At 41.2% G+C, this 16,591-nt stretch overlaps 1 protein-coding gene across 1 annotated transcript; it reads right to left on the reverse strand.

Moving 5' to 3' along the window:
* Nucleotides 1–11,756: 11,756 nt before the first annotated feature.
* Nucleotides 11,757–15,745, reverse strand: LOC112184676 (receptor-like protein EIX1). The gene is made up of 4 exons (XM_040513505.1): nt 15,458–15,745; nt 15,251–15,370; nt 13,617–14,742; nt 11,757–13,570 (listed from the first exon to the last, which is right to left on the reverse strand). The coding sequence occupies exons 3-4, from the start codon at nt 14,718–14,720 to the stop codon at nt 11,879–11,881; spliced, it is 2,796 nt and encodes a 931-aa protein (XP_040369439.1). The 5' UTR covers nt 14,721–14,742; nt 15,251–15,370; nt 15,458–15,745; the 3' UTR covers nt 11,757–11,878.
* Between the last annotated feature and the right edge of the window lie 846 nt (nt 15,746–16,591).

Raw genomic sequence — 16,591 nt, forward strand, 5'->3', positions numbered from 1 at the left:
AAGAGATAAGACATAGTGACTTATCTTATGCCGATTCGGAGGCTAGCAAAGTTGGCTGAGCGTGGTGGTCCATTGCTTCGGCGAAGTTCCTTAGTAGAAGCCTTGTTAATTGATGCGGTACTAAATGACGGCGTCCCCTTAACATAAGGTAAATGATTAGCATTTTATCCATATTTATAAACCGACCAAGTAACAAAAATGGATTATTTGTTTGCACTTGGACGGGGAAAAGCATGAGGAAATGTTGTACTTCAGGAATGTGATTAATTTGATCATATAAAAAGGGAAATGATCATATATAAAAGGGGTACAATGTAATTGTTCGAATATAGTAGCACAATGCATATGAAATGTCATGTTTTGTGTTTCAATGGACAATTTCAAGTGGGAGTGGTTGTGGTAACCGACATGTGCATGTGTATTAGTAATATATGCATGATATAATATTGTAAAGGTGTGTTTCTACAAGATTATATACGCTGGTCATTATGCATGGCCAAGTAGCTGCCGACATGCAAATAGATATGGATGATTACGTGCTATATATGAAGTTGCACTGAGCTAGGCATGGTATTGAATATATATAGTATGTCAGTGAGTGACCCACTTGTGCTTAGTAGGTAGTACTTGTGTCGGTGGGCACATGGAACAAGAGATTAAGAGTGTATGCACAACATCAATTGATCAATTATGCTTTTTGTGAATGACACGTGCAGAGACATGGATAAATGGCATGGTGAGTGTCCATCTATGATAGAGCCTGGACATGGTTGCAAGTAATTTAAACAAATATGTGGCTAGCAAATACTTAAACAAATATGTGGCTAGCAAGTATGGCTGCAAGTACTTAAGCAAATATGTGGCTGCAAGTACTTGAACATATAACGTGGCTAGCGGACATGCACTAAACACGTGTGTTAAGCACTCAAAGTTATATGACAGCAATTTACAGAAGGCCATGTGTAGCAGTGTAGCACGCGATGATTTATGTTTATAAACAAATGAGACTAATGAAAGTCAACGAACTTATCTTTGAGGTGGAGTTTTGCATGATAGCCAAGAGCTTATCGATCCAATGAGAAGACCTCAAGTTCAATTTGATCAGCTGGGTATCTGTGCGGATAACTGAGGGCCGTTCCTAAATGGAGACTGAAGGCAACGCCAAGAATGGAGATGACGTGATGGTGATTGACGTCTGATTTACAGTTGCCATTGAAGTCAGTTTCTTGCTTCTGGGCATGTAATTGAGCCAAGAAGAAGACTGTGCGGTGGGAGTTGATGTTGATAGAAGATGAAGACTAACGCCCAGATCAGTTGCAGGTTTGGCCGGCGGTGTGCATATTTGATCGCTAAAGTTGTGTTACTGTTTTCAAGTCCCTGTTAGGCCTGCGTTGAGACCACAGTTTAACGAAGAATGAGAGCAGGCTGCCGAGCGAGTTGCCAAGAGCTTTGAGAGTTTGATGAACTTTGAAGCTGGCGGTGCCATGCCTAGTGGAGGATGCTTGGCGGAGTGACGGGCTGAGTGGATTCCAGCAGAGTGCACCGAGCTTTGTTCGCCGGCGATTGGCAGAGCACTCGATGGAGCTTTGCCGCTGGTGGTGGTCAGCGGTACTGTGAGAGTTGGCCGGGGGTGGTCCTGGAATTTAGAGGAGTCCGGCGCGGCAGAGCCTTATCTAGCGGTTTCTCCTAGCAGCGTTGTGGCTGGCGGAGCCCTGCCGGCAGAGGTTTGATCAAAGAACATGGGTTCTTGGCGGAGTGTCGCTGATGGTTCTTAGAGTGAAAGTCATGGCCGCTAGCGGTGATGGTCAGAAGCTGGTGCTTGCTTTGCCGCTGATGGGAGCTAGCGGTGCCGCTGGTGGCAAGTAGCTGGCGGACTGATGCAAACTGATTTGCAAATGGGTGTCCATAGTGAATTGTTGGGTGTCCACAGTTGCAGGTTCTATGCTTTCTAGCCGGCGGCGCACTGGCGGGGCCGCTGAGGTTGGCTAACGGAAGAGTTGAGCGGAGGCCCTAGTTCATCTGAGACTCAGAGGGAGGCGGAGACAGCCGGCTTGGAGCTCGGCGGAAGCTCAGAGTGCGGCGGAGACGCCGAGGTAAGCGGAGGCTCTGAGGTCAGCGGATCCTTGGAGCTCAATGGAAATTTTGCCGGAGGAGTTGCTCAGCGGAGCCTTGTCGGCTGAGGGCTGCTCAGCGGAGTTGTGATGGTTCCCGGGCCCAACTGATCGAAGCCTGGAGGAGGCTCATGGAGGTGCGACAAGTTAAGGAGGAGGCTGCCCGGCGGAGATATGGCCCAGCGGAGGGGGTTGGCGGAGGAGTGCAGCGGAGCCTTTGGTCAGCGGTGAACCTAGTGCTATCTAGCGGAGCCTCTTGCCGCTGACATGAGCATGGTGAATGGCTGTACAAGCTAGCGGAGTGTGGCCTGGCAGTGATGCTGGTGGAAGCATGCTACATAGCAGAAGCTCGTCATAAAGGCTGACAAAAGCTTGGCGGTGTTTGGCCAGCGGTGTACAGTGTAGCAGAAGATGGCTGGAGAATGCCACAGTGCCCAAAGTGAACCTCCGGGTGTCCAGAGCAAATTGGAATTTTTTTTTGCCAGCGTTGACCAGCCAAAAACGGATGTTGACCAACCGTGATGGGATGAAGTTGGTGTTTGATCAGCCTACGCAAAAAGTTGCCGCCAAGATGCATCAATTCCAACATAAACTCACTGGGAGCTTATGATGATTTCAAGAATTAGTGAGGTTGGAATAACTCAAAGAATAAAGAAATTTCTTTGAGTTCTGCTAAGCAGACTTAGCTCATGGTAGGTTACGAAGCCAATGTGTTGGCTTCCCACAGACGGCGCCAATGTTAACGTTTGGTGACCGATGGGGTCTCTAGTTAGCTTTAGAGAGAGAGAGAATGAGAGAATGACACAAGATGTATAGTGGTTCGTCTCCCACCTTAGCGGGAAACTACATCCACTTGAATGTTGTACTAGTGTGTTGAGCCTTGCGGCCCAAGTGCATTACAAAGTGTGTAATGGAGTTGGATTGTGTTTAAGTGGGAGGAGGCATTCCTTTTATAGGTGAAGGAAGCCATCTCCTTTACATGGTTTTCGATGTGGGACAAGCAACAACTATTTATAGTCTAGAAAGCCTATTTGTGAGGGCATGTTGGCAAGGCCGGGAAGGTGGCTTCCCGGCGACGGATTTGCGACTTGGGCATAGGGCTACAAGATGCATGTCTCGGTTGGGCCTCACCATGGCTTGTGGGTGTCTCAAAGAGGGTGTTACTTATGCTTGGTGATGTAGTAAATACTCCATATTGTTGGAGGTATGTACAGTGCAAATTCTAAGTAACCAAATCTAACATGCTCATGCCAAGATGGAATCCCCCTCGGTTCTCTTGATTATCGAGTAACCAAGAAACAATTATACTAGAGAATGTATTGAAGCTACCCCTTGATTATTGGGCATAACTCTCCTACAATTCTTTTAGTTTCTACCCATTCCTTGATTATCGGACACAAGTAGACCTATGTAAATGCAAGCTAAGATCCCTTGATTATCGGACACCTAAGCCACATCCACATGATAAGCTCAATTGTAAGGACCCAAGCAACCTTATTTGATTATCACAAGATTACCATTTCTACATTTGCAACATGCTTTAGTTTACTAAGTTTGTCAAGCCTAGCATACTTCCATGAAATTATCAACATTTACCAACCTTAGGTGACAAATCTAAGAAGCATAAATGATGAACAATTAAACTAGCAAAGTAAAAATTCATGGCATGATCCATAATTTAACTACATAGTTTGTACACAAATTTGGATAGGGCTAAACCCTAGCCCCAAATTTATTCTACTCACAACTCATAGTTCCATAAATTAAAGCCATAAACTTGTAAAGCATTAAGTCAAGAGAGAAAATAGTAGATAAAGGAAGGCATACCCATGGGTTTGGTTCCAAAAAGAACCAAACCGTACCTCTAAGAACACTTTCTACCCTCCAAGATGCAAAATAAGGTGAGAAATGTTTCCTAACATGGTATTTTTGGTTTCTAATAAGAGAAAGGAACCAAAAACACCATGCAACTCCACAAAGTCCCTTAGAAGTATGATAAGCAAGACTCGAATATATGAAACTAGAGCTGTGATTGATCAAAAGTGTATAGATACTTCGGTTTTGGTAAGGAAAAACCAAGAACCCAAGAAGCTATACACCTATCTCTACACAAAACTAAGAAACTATGAACTAAAGCTATGAAACTAAGAGAAATGTGTGAAGAGATGTGTGAGAAAGTGAGAGGAGAACATGAAAAACGTCCACCATGAGGGGAGGGTGTTTTTATAGGCCAAGAGTGATGAATCGAGGGTGGAGATCAAAGGAAATGAAGAGCTAGATGTAAAGAACAAATGTGTAAGCACAAAATGTGGATCTAATCTTTAACTCCACATGAAAATGACTTAGGAAGCCCATAGATATTTTGGTGGAGGAGATGAAGTAAGGGTAGAAGGGTCATTGGGAGACAAAGGTGTAAGATGTAAGAGGAGTTCATCTCAAGCTCGGATTTCAAGTGTTCAGCGGTTTCCCTTAACTCTTTAAGGGCTTCTAATGAAGATCATGTCCAACATGAACCGCGATGGAATCTGAAACTTGTCATGGAAACGCGTGGGCATATCCCTTCCCAATCAAGTAGTCATTTTAGCGAGTGTTTCAACCTCTTTGTAAACGCGCTCCATGGTCTAGAGCTACTTGACTTGGGTAAATGAAGTTCACCATGAACCTTCATATATATTCCATATGTAGATCCCTATATAGATACGTAGTGACCACATGTGTAAGCTGCATGTTCAGTTATTTGGAAACTACCAAACTGACAGGGTAGTGGAGTGCAATGGCATCCATTACAAGAGAATATGTCTCATCGTAGTCGATTCCAGGGCGTTTTATGAGAAGCCTTGCGTCATAAGGCGAGATTACCATATCTTTTTCTCACTACGCTTTCTAACGAAGACCCATTAGTCAACAGGTTTTATGTTAGGAGGTGTTGGCATCACTAGCTCGAAAACCTTCCTCTTCGTTAGAGAATCCATCTTAACCTGGATCACATCTTTCCATTTAGGCCAGATCTCTCTACGTTGGCATTTATTCATCAACGAAGCGTGGTTCGATATCATCAGACTCAACAAACTTATGCGCAACGAAATGTGCAACTACATCAACAATTATGATGGAGTTTCTATGAAGCGGCTGAAATATATAGTCTCACAATTTAACCCTGCAAAATGTAGTTGTTAGTATAGGATAAGCAGAGATCGTTCAGTCAGGGGATTGTAGGGTACACCTAAACAAAAAGGTCAATTTAAATTAGTAATTAATAAAACAAGTATTAACAAGTATTTATCTACAAATTTACACAAGAAACAACCATAAAAAGGGAGGATTCAACTTTTGGTTTCTAAGTTCCTACGAAATGAAACAAAAAGATAAATATATACATGTGATCGACTTCTTCACACTCAAATCAGAATTTCCATACCATATCAACATGCAATGAATTATTTCAATCTAAACAACCTAAAATAGTGCCAACACTAAATATCAAAAATGAATTCGAAGTACAAGTCTGAAGAGATCGAGTACCACTTTAATTCTTCTTTTGAATCTCCTAAGTTAGGAAAAGTCTATAACTTAAAATATTTCATATAAAACATCACGTTAATACTGAAGAGCATCCGTCAACATTAAATATGAATCATTAAGTGCAATTAGAATTCTGAATCCAAACATGTATGCATCCATAAGAAGTTACAAATACACAAACATGTAGCATATAATTTCGACCATTAATGTACATAGCCTTTACCACTTCAATTTATGCCCCAAAACGATTAGGTGAATCAGAACACAAATTTGGCTTTATTAACCTGCAGATTAACATAGTTATTCAACCAAAATCATATACTTAAAGATATAAAAGATGGCACAAAATCAGATTGCAAAGATATCATAAACAAGTCAAGAACAAAAAGAAACAAATCTGAAAATTACTAACATAAACTCATTCTCAACAAAAATCCAATTCCAATAACAAAGTTCATAATCAAAATCTGAAATTCAATACTAAAGAGTACGAAACCAGAAATAAGGGCCATGGATTACACTTTTTGATCTTCAAGGAAGCTAGGAGAACGTCAAGAGAACACAAGGCTTGGCCTTCAAGAACACGAACAGCCTTGGAGAAGTCCTAAAACTCTTCACGACAAAAGACTTTTTCTGAATATTTGGAGAGGGTTTTGGAGAGAAGAGAGCTAAGCTAATGAACTGAATTTTGTATGAAGAAGTGAAAATTTTGGAGTAGAGAATGGCTGCTATTTATAGTGAAATTCTCCTCTCTTGTGATGCAATCATGGCCAACCATCTAGAGGTGATTTCTCCTCCAAATTTGCTTGATTTTCTCATGACAAAGTCTTGATTTTTCTGATCTCTTTTCCCCTTAATGACTCATTGTATATTCCTTGAATAGTGACTAGATACATCCCTTATTCCTGTCCTTTAAATTGCACTAATATCTTCTTCCAATTGTGCACATAATGAACTCCTAAAATCAAGAAAAAATCATAATTTAATTAGTGTTATAATCAATAGGAAATAAGATAATTAGAATAAATATTGAATATAACACTTCATTTTATCTCCTTGAATTCTTCCTGATTTATGCAAGTTTTCTTTTCTTTTAAGTTTTCCTTGATTTCATCAGTCAAGAGTTCTTAATGTGATGGACTCCTAAATTCTCTCTTTAAAACAAGAAAATTAGAAATAGGAAATTTCAAATGAAGAAAGTTTCCCTAAAACAGAATAGGAAATATTTCCTATAATGAAAGAGGAAAGTTTCTAAAATGACTTGTCCTTAATTTACGCTCATTTATGCTTTTTTTCGCCTGTTTTCTCCTTTTCCGTCCTTGAAGTACCTAAACAGATACAAATGAGGGGAAATACATATTAAAAAGGTCACACTTTGTGCTCCTATCATTCTATCTCACGTCTCATATACACTAGTGTAATTTTCATAGAGCTCTATATTGTCAAGAATAGGTTATAACGTTGAGGCGTCCCCCAACTATAACCCTAACCCGGAAGATTCTCATGAGACGGATTTTGAGTTTTGATGATTAAAGGATTGGATTGTGTCAAAGTGTCATTTGAACCCACGGGCCTCCCACGCATCCTAGCTGGGGCCATGGCTTGTAACGCTAGAGTGCCACTCTCTTTGGCGTTGGTGCCATGCCTATCTCCGTGTAGGGTGGCGCTACGTCCTCTCGTAGGGACGTCCTTCCTTGCAGGCTTGTTTGCAGCATATTTGTGTAATCTCGTCACTTTAACAGGGATCAAGATGAGACATAGTGGGGACGGGCCACGACCATTCTTGTCTTTCCTGCTGAACATCCGTGTTCTTATCTCCCCCTAACAACGGGAAGAATGTCTCATCAAAGTGACAACCCACAAATATAGCGGTAATGAGATCGCCTTGCAAGGGCATTAAGTGGCGGACGATTGTTTGAGTCTTAAATCCAACGTAGTTGCTCATTCGTCTGTAAGGACCCATTATAGAGCGCTGTGGCGGCACAATGGGAACATAAAGGGTTCACTCAAATGTGCGTAAGTGCAAAATACTTGTACCCAGTCACTAGCTGTAACACAGATATACATTGAGTGTCGTAGGTCGTAGACGAATTAGCATAGTTGCATGCGATATTGCATCACCCCAAGCGGATATAAGGAGATTGGTGAGCATTACCAATGTCCAGACTACCATCGTAGTCGTTTCAGCGAGACCATTTGGGTGTATTCATGGGAATATGATGTCTAACATAAGTTCCAATGCAATAACCATCGAAAGTCTTCGATGTAAACTCTCTAGCATTTTCAAGTCCAATTGACGGAAAAGGATGATCTGAGGAGTGAACCCATTGTCATATGGTATGTGCTAGGAGTGTAGCATACGCAACATTACACGTGGACAATGTCACAACACATGACCAGTGTGTTTGCGTGTCAACCAATATCATGAGATATTTAAATGTCTGCAAGTTGGTTAAACTAGTCCACAGAATCCCCACGGATTCCATGTAAGAACAAAATGAGTATTTTCATATCCTTTGCATAGGACTGTCTCAATCCTAATTTTCCTAAGGAACCGGCTTTTGTAAAACGAGCAAGAGGCTTTAGAAGCAACCAATGAGGATTGTGGTTGAGCCTGAGCGTCTGAAACGCTATTTGAAGAAAAATTGGTGATTTCAACATCACCTGGGGCGCCATCACCATGATGGGCACCATCCACGGCATCATGGATAAGGACTGTGCCAGCCCTAGGCTGGTGGTGGACTGAGGCGGCGGTCACACTTAGTCCAGGAATCAACTTTTGATTCATGCTTTGTTTCGCTCAAGAGAAAGGATGTTGATGTGAATTCTTTAGTAGATGGATCATCATATCATGACTAGGATGACCCATCCTGTCATGACAAAGCCAATTTGTGTCTAAATCCAAGAGATTTTCTCTCATAATTTTATTGGATTTAACAGCTCGAATAGTGACATAAAGTCGACTAGAAAGACACATAAACTTCTCTAAGATGCGCCTTTGTTTGCAATCATTAGAGGTATTGCAAAGGAACTCATTTCCGTTCTCTACATGCGTTTTCGCATGGAATCCGTTGGCAATTCATAGGTGCAATTTTCCTTAAGAGCGTAGAGAGTTTTTGCAGTAATCAAGGTGCCATTTGGCAGGGGGAACTTGGGCTATTCCATGTCCTTGAATTAATATTGATGACCTAGCCATCGCAGTCACAAAAGTAATATTCTTAGAATCAAAATTGAGTCATCATGAGAAGAACTCGAAATTTTATTCATAACCAACAAAGTTACATCATTGTCTCTTTGACCAAAGAAAATATAATCCAAAATGCTAGCTAATGCAAAACAATGGTAGTCGTCTAACTTCTTTCGGTAATTCCAAAATAAATGTGACCAGGTAAGTAGAGAGATGTCGGTAGAGCAAGACTCGCTTAAGTACCACTAATCTTAGAACCTTCCTAGACATCACACTTACTTTGGGTGAGCCTACTTTGAAGAAAAACTAAACCATTGGCATTTACTACAAAAATATATGGCAATTGCCTATTACATCTATTGGAAAAATAAAGACTTAAACAGAATTGGTGATCTATTGATCACAGCCAGATTTGTAGTCTTCAACCCTTCACTCTAGATCATCTTCTTGATCTTCTTGTTCCATATAGTGAGCTTCTCTTGCTTCATAATTTGCTTTGTAGGCAGTGACAATTTCTTCACGAGCTCTACAAATGTGTGCCCAATGATCAGACACGCCACATTGAGAACATACATCTCTTTGCTCAAACTCCATTGATTGAGCTGCTTTGAAAGTGTCATTTAGATGGCTCTTAGTGTTGGTGGTGGCACCAACATAGCCAGAGGCATTGCCTCCCTCTCTCTTTCCACGTTGACCTCTTCGGTTTCGTGTTCGCCTATTTTGGCCGTTACCTTCCCAAGTAGAGATATTATATGGACCAGAACGTCCAAATGTATCCCTAAGATTAGGGTTTCGCTCTTGGCGCCCTCTCTTTGGGGCTCTATTATAATTGGATTTCGGAATATGCTATGTTCCCACGGATCTCGAATTATAGTTCTTCATAAGGATGTTGTCATGCTTTTCAGCTACATTCATAGCTCCAATGAGCTCATGAAACCTTGTGATCCATCTTGCAATAACATTGATTCGATAGTTCTTAGCAACCATCAATGCAGAGACTGGGAAGGTGTAGAGAGTCTTCTCAATTAACATCGCATTTGTGATTTCTTGACCACAGAATTCCATTAAGGATTTAATGCGAAGTGCTTCAGAGTTGTAGTCAAGAACTGACTTGAAATCACAGAAGCGGAGGCTATGTCATCTCACTTCTAGGTCAGGAAGCATGGAGTCACGGACGTTGCCAAATTTTTCTTCGAGTGAGACCCACAACCTTCTGGGGTCTTCTTTATTCATACACTCGTACTGGAGCGAATCATCCATATGACGAGTCATTAGGATGATGGCTTTCACCTTATTTGCCTCTAAGGCTGCTCTATTTGATTCCAAAGCTTGAGCTTGCTCAACAGTTAGCACATCCTGGCTAGGCTCGAGAATCGTATCTAGGATTCCATCGACCTTGAGATGCTGGCAGACATCACGAACCCACCCTTGATATCCAGAGCCAGTTGTTCCTAATGGAGCAAAGTCCAATTTGTTCAGGTTACTCATCCTGAAAGAGAACAAGAAATTAGGATTAGTTTCGGAGCATAAAAGGCTACCACGAAAACATATAAAATTTCTGAGCGTAGTCGCTTTCAAGAAATTAGGAATTTCCAAGAGTTATTGAATTAGATCGAAACAATGACATAAGTGGTCGATCATAAATTCTCTACAAACTCTAAGTTTGGAGATCTCAACAAGCTCCAAGCTTGGAGTGAGCACGAACCCCCACAGTTCGGCTTAATTAGGTCTCCCCTATAATGAAGAAAGGGGGGTAGAAGAAGAGACGTTGCAAGTCCCCGAGAAGAAGAAGAGAAAAGAATAAAAACTTCAAAAAAATGGGAACTTTTAGAAAAGTTTTCCTCTTAGGATTGCAGAATGCATTTAGTCCTTGTCGTAGGATTTGGAGACGAGCTTCAGCCTTAGTGCGAGCGAGCAGACTTGTAGGATTGTAGCGTGGTCGCGGAGTAGCGGAATCGAGGAGTTGCGGGGCCGTTGGGTCTTGGATCTGTGAGGCCGCCGGGTCATGGGGTCGCAATGTCGCGTGGTCTTGTTGTCGCGTGGTCTTGTTGTCGCGGGGTAGCGGTCGAGCGAGCGTGAGAGCAGGCGAGTACACGCGGGCACTGTAGGTGCAGCGAGGCTAACCTGGTTGGGTCATCTTTGAGTTGCAAAGCGGGGGCTACTGCAGGGCATGTTGCAGGGCTGTTGCGGGGCCGGGGATGCTGCTGAGCCGCTGCGGGTGCTGTAGAGCTACGGGTGGCACCTTTGATTAGATTAGATAGGGTATAATTTTTAGGGCTAGGGTTAGGGCTCGTGCTGATAACATGTTTTAGAGAAACGAGAATTGAGAGAAAATCGCTGTGTATTCTCATTGATAATAGTATAGAGGATTACAAGGCATAAAGTCTGAATCATACAAGGAAAGATAATCTCAGATTCTTCTAAATTAAACCCTATTACCATTAGGTCAAGTAACCTAGAGTTTGGGCTAGACACATAAATAGGGATATACTTGAACACTAAGAAAGTTTTTATTAGTTTATTTGTGTTTATTTAAATTACAAATTTTACATCCAAACAAATAGAATTTATAATTGATATGGGAAATATAAATGATGGAATTGTAATTTCAGCATTTAAAAATTGAAATTGTTTGATCCAAACATTCGGAGTAATATGACTTGTTTATGCTTAATTTTACTTGGATGTTTATAAAAACAGCATGCTTATTTTTTTACCCTGTGTGTTTACCCCATTGAATGACGGACACATGATAATCGATCACTAAAAATGATCCCTTGATAAATAATAGTTGGCAACGATTTGGCTTCAATTTCAGAAAGAAAAAAATAATAATTTGTGTGTGTTCTACTTGGTATAGTTCTATGTACTAATGTACAGGCCTAAGACTCTAAGAGTAATGACCATGGCGTGCAAAGGTAAAAATAAGAGAAGACGCAAGAAATTGTAGTTTAGTTTAGAACAGAAAAGCTTACAAACTCTTATTAGGAACAGAAAACAACAAGCTTACTCCTAAATGACCAAACACACAAAAAAAAAAAGTCTGAAGTAAAACTACTTAAATTTCCTGTGCCCCCTGATATTTCCGTATACAAGCAACAATCATTTTGTCAGTGAAGTGGAAATATGTCTTCCTCCAAGGCTTGCTAATGACCAAACTCCCACAAACTCCCCAGAACCCCATAACGAAACCGATCACCATGCTGATGATGAAACCCCACATTTTAAAGCCAGTGTCTTCTCCACCTCCACTTGGACCCTGAGGAGTTCCGCCATTGACTTGGCAATCAGGCAACGGAAAACCACAAAGAGCGGTATTGCCTTCATATATTGATGGATCAACCAGGCTGTTAAACTGGTTGCCTGTTGGGATTGTCCCAGACAAGTTGTTGTATGAGAGGTTTAGATGATTCAAGAATGTCAATGAAACCATACTCTGTGGAATGGAACCTGAAAGCTGGTTTACTGACAAATCAAGAGTTTCTAGCGACTCCATACTCCCAATCCTTGATGGCATTAGTCCTGTCAGATGATTCATAGATAAATTCAAGGTCCACAACTTTATCAGACTCGTGAGCTCCCTCGGCATCTCACCTGATAAGTTATTGTTTGAGAGATCTAGGCTATTAACAAGATAGAGAGTGGGATCGAAGTCTTGCACTCTTCCTTTTGCCACTACCTTCAACTTTCCCTGGTAAAGGTATGATGTATCTTTATCTGAGAATACAGATGTTTTCAAGCCACTCAAGTTACCAACACAGCGGGGAATATGACCAGACAGGTTATTGTGTGAGAGGTCCAATATGTGAAGATTGGAAAGGCCACACAACTGTGAAGGAATGCTTCCGGTGAATGAGTTGGAACTCAAGCGTAAAATCAACAAAGAGAGCATGCTTTCTCCTATCCACGCCGGAATGTTTCCAAAGAACTTATTTTCCCCAAGATCAAGACTCTTCATGCCAGTGCAGTTTCTCAATGAAGGAAGTACGCCTGACAAGTTGTTACTAGAGAGAATCAAGTACAAGAGTGAACCAAGAGAATCCATGGATCTTGGAATTGTACCAGAGAGGCTGTTGTTTGACATATCTACAATATACAAGAATGGTATATTGTTCCAGAAATGAGGAATTTCACCAGACAAGTAATTATTTGAGAGAACCATGGTTGTCAGTAGGCTTAGATTACCTAAAGACAGGGGAATGCTTCCACTCAAACCGTTCCTAGAGATGTCTAAATCTGACAAGGAGGGCATCACATCACCAATGTTTGAAGGAATTGGCCCTGAAAAAAAATTATCCCTGAGGTAGAGCGTTGTAATGTTTCTTGACCAAAGTGGGAGGGGGCCCTCAAACCTGTTTGAACTCAAATCAGCATTAGCAGGATAGCTGAACCTTAGCGAGTTGGGCACCTTGCCGCCTAGTTGATTGTAAGCAACATCTAGTTCATCCAATAACAAATCTAACTGCCAAAACCAATCTGGTATGGTATCTGCAATCTTAGCATTATTGAGGACCACCGTGACAAGCTCAGTCTGATTTCTAAGCCATGCAGGAAATTTGGGACCCAATTGACATGATCTAAGGTTCAAGTATCTCAATTTGAAAGGAGGTATCCATTTAGAAATAATGTTGAAAACTAGGGAAATGTTTGGGGAGGCTTTCTGGATTGACACGTCTTTTAAGCTTCGAAGTTTCAGAAAATGAGCTTCTGTTATAACACCTTCCCATGTGTTTTCACTTTTCAGTGAGATCTACTGCAACGAGTGATGAGAGCTGCCCAAAACTTTCTGGGATGACTCCACCCATTTTATTTCCTGCAAGGTAAAATTCCTCCAAAGATGTCAAGTTTCCAATAGATTCTGGGATAGAACCCTGAAATGAGTTGTACCTCAACGTGAGGTATCTTAACTTCTTAAGAAGTCCCAATGAATTAGGCAAATTTCCTGTCAGACTGTTATAACCTAAATCCAACCTCTCTAAGCTGCTGTTTGTGCATATAGACAAACTATCAATGAACTCAGTTATCTCACCAGTAACTTTGTTGATTGAAAGTTTAAGATATTGCAAATCGCATAGCATTCCCAAGTTTCTTGGCAACTGACCTCTGATGTCTGAATTCTCTGACAAATCAAGGTTCTTCAGATGAGTCAAACTCCCGAGTGTTTCTGGAAGTTCTCCATTGAGATTGTTCCTACTTAGGTCAAGGTTGACTAGTTCAGTCAGATTGAACAACCAGGGAGAAAATGTGGAGTTGAAACCATTGGCAGAGAGGTCAAGAACCAAAAGTGATGTGAAATTGATATGAGGAAGAGTAGGTGGAAGGATGGAAAGTCCACAGCCAGGCAAATGCAATTCAAGAAGTGAAGGGAGCATATTAACAGTGGGAAGCCAATATGGTGCAGCCTTGGTAAGGTTTGCTCCTCCCAAGTTAAGAAACTGTAAGGAAGAAAGACTGGAAAGCCATCTGAGATCACTCTCAACAGCATTATTACTGAGATCAAGATGAAGCAATTTTGAAAGGTTTCCAAGATTGGCGGGAATTACTCCACCAAATGATGCACCAGATAGATTGAGATATGTTATTTTTTCTAGTGATCCAATGAAACTTGGAAGTTCTAGACCTCCAAAGTTATTCATGCTCAAATCCAAGTAAACCAAATCTTTCAAAACAAGCAATGAAGGATTGATCTCACCTCCTAAAGCAGGGAGTGTTCCATCATCACTCTCCGAAACATCTACATACGGGTTGCGAAGATTAAGGCTGTCCACGCGTCCAGTTGTCTTGTTGCAGCCTATACCTCTCCATTTGCAGCAATCTACTCCAACCCAAGATGAAAGCCGGTCTGAAGGATCAGTAAGTCCCTCTCTGAGCTTCAGAAGGGCTTTCCTCTCGATATCCATGCAACCCACATTAGCATCTGCACTGCAGAAACCGAGTGTGACTGTGTCATGGTATGAGGTTCCTGACAGTAGTAAAAGTGAAAGAAGCAAGAACGATGCAGTACTGTGTCCCATGCTTCTTGCGTTCTTATGATGGTATATAGACTAAAAAGATATCTTTGCAAATATTCAAAAGAGTCCTATATATACAGAACCAATGCAATTCATAGTCGAGAAAATGATTAGAAGATGAGGACTACCAAACCATTGATACTGACATTCACCAATGTTTTAAAAGGCTGAGGCGTAGCCGAGGCGTTTTCGGGAGAGCCTCAAGAAGGCGTTCGCCTTGAGGCGTAAGGCGTAAGCCTTACGTATAAATCAGTTGTATTTATGTATATAACTAGTCTTATATATAGAACATGTATTGTAACCAAAAACTAAAATTTGACAACCAAAATCAGACTACTCCCTCCCAATTACACACTGAAACTCAGAAACCAATCACACAGACTGAAAAAAAAAACAGAAGTTGGGAATTGTTTACATACAATTCTGATGGTAATGGCTCAAAGCTTAAAAGCTGATTATCAGCATCATTGTTATTGGCTTCACTGAGATCCCTCAAACTTCTCCTAGGAGTCTTGTCTATGCAGCCACATCATGTGCCCCTGAAACTCACAAAACAAACATAACCGTCACGTCACAACACAAACATAACTGTCAATTTCTCTAAAAGATAATAACAGAAGCTATACCAGAAGCTAATTATCAGTGATTAGTACTCTAGCCAGCCTCACTATTCTTGAAGGTGTTCGATCTGCCATACAAGGAACATTACTGCAATAAGTAGAAACTTAATTGAGAAAGCAATTCTGCTAGAGGTAAAGCCAGCAACTTTGGCCATAATGAAACACCACTCCTTTGTTTTGATTACAAAATGATTACCAGAAACACATGAAAATCCCAGATTGCTATCATATATGAGTAATATGACCAAAGCACATGATAATCCCCAACACTATGGTCTGCATATTCTGCAAACCTTGCCAATATCATGTTCTTTCCCTCATTTAGTATCAATTGCTATCACTGCACCGATTGCTATCATACATGATTTTCATTCATTTATGCTATTATCATAATCTCACATTCCCAGTTGCACGAAAGTGATTAATTGAACAAGAAAAACAAAACATTTGCTGCAAATCGTATTCACCAGCAAGATCGAGGAAATCAAATTCATACCTTAAATCCTTTGCTGCAAATCCGATTCCAAATCTCCAAGTGAGAAAATCTCTTGCTCCAAGTGCGAAAAAAGCCTCCTTTAGAGCCAAATCCTTGAGAAAACTCATGGACTCTTGATGATTTTATCAAATTTGTTTCTTGGGAATTGGGATTTGGAAGTGAAAGAGTCGGAGTTTTGATGGAGGAGGCTGAAGGAATCGAAAATAACTTCAGCTCGAGACCTGAAGGAGTTTTAACTCTCAAAACCACCAAAACGACGTCGTTTTGGTGACGAAGAAAAAAAAAATTCTCAGGCGTTCGCTTTAGACGCCTTAAGGCGCGCTTTGGCCGCCTTTTCCGCCTGCATCGCCGCCTTGTCCGCCTCTGCGCCTCACCTGCAAAACACACTCATTTTCTACAGCGCCTCGCGCTTTCTAAGCCTTAAGGCGCGCCTGAGGCGCGCTTTTTAAAACATTGACATTCACCATAAAAAATCGACACCATTGTCCAATTCCAAGGTTTTGGAAGTTCTATTAGGGGGGATTTTATAAGACCTAAATCATGGAACCTGCCGTGAAGCAAAGACTTCCAAGTCATTGTGATGCCGACCCAGACATCGGAAATACGATATATATAACCTGGGGACATTTTCAACCTTATTAATC

Source organism: Rosa chinensis, chromosome 2, assembly GCF_002994745.2.
Source record: "Rosa chinensis cultivar Old Blush chromosome 2, RchiOBHm-V2, whole genome shotgun sequence".
Taxonomy (NCBI): Eukaryota; Viridiplantae; Streptophyta; class Magnoliopsida; order Rosales; family Rosaceae; genus Rosa; species Rosa chinensis.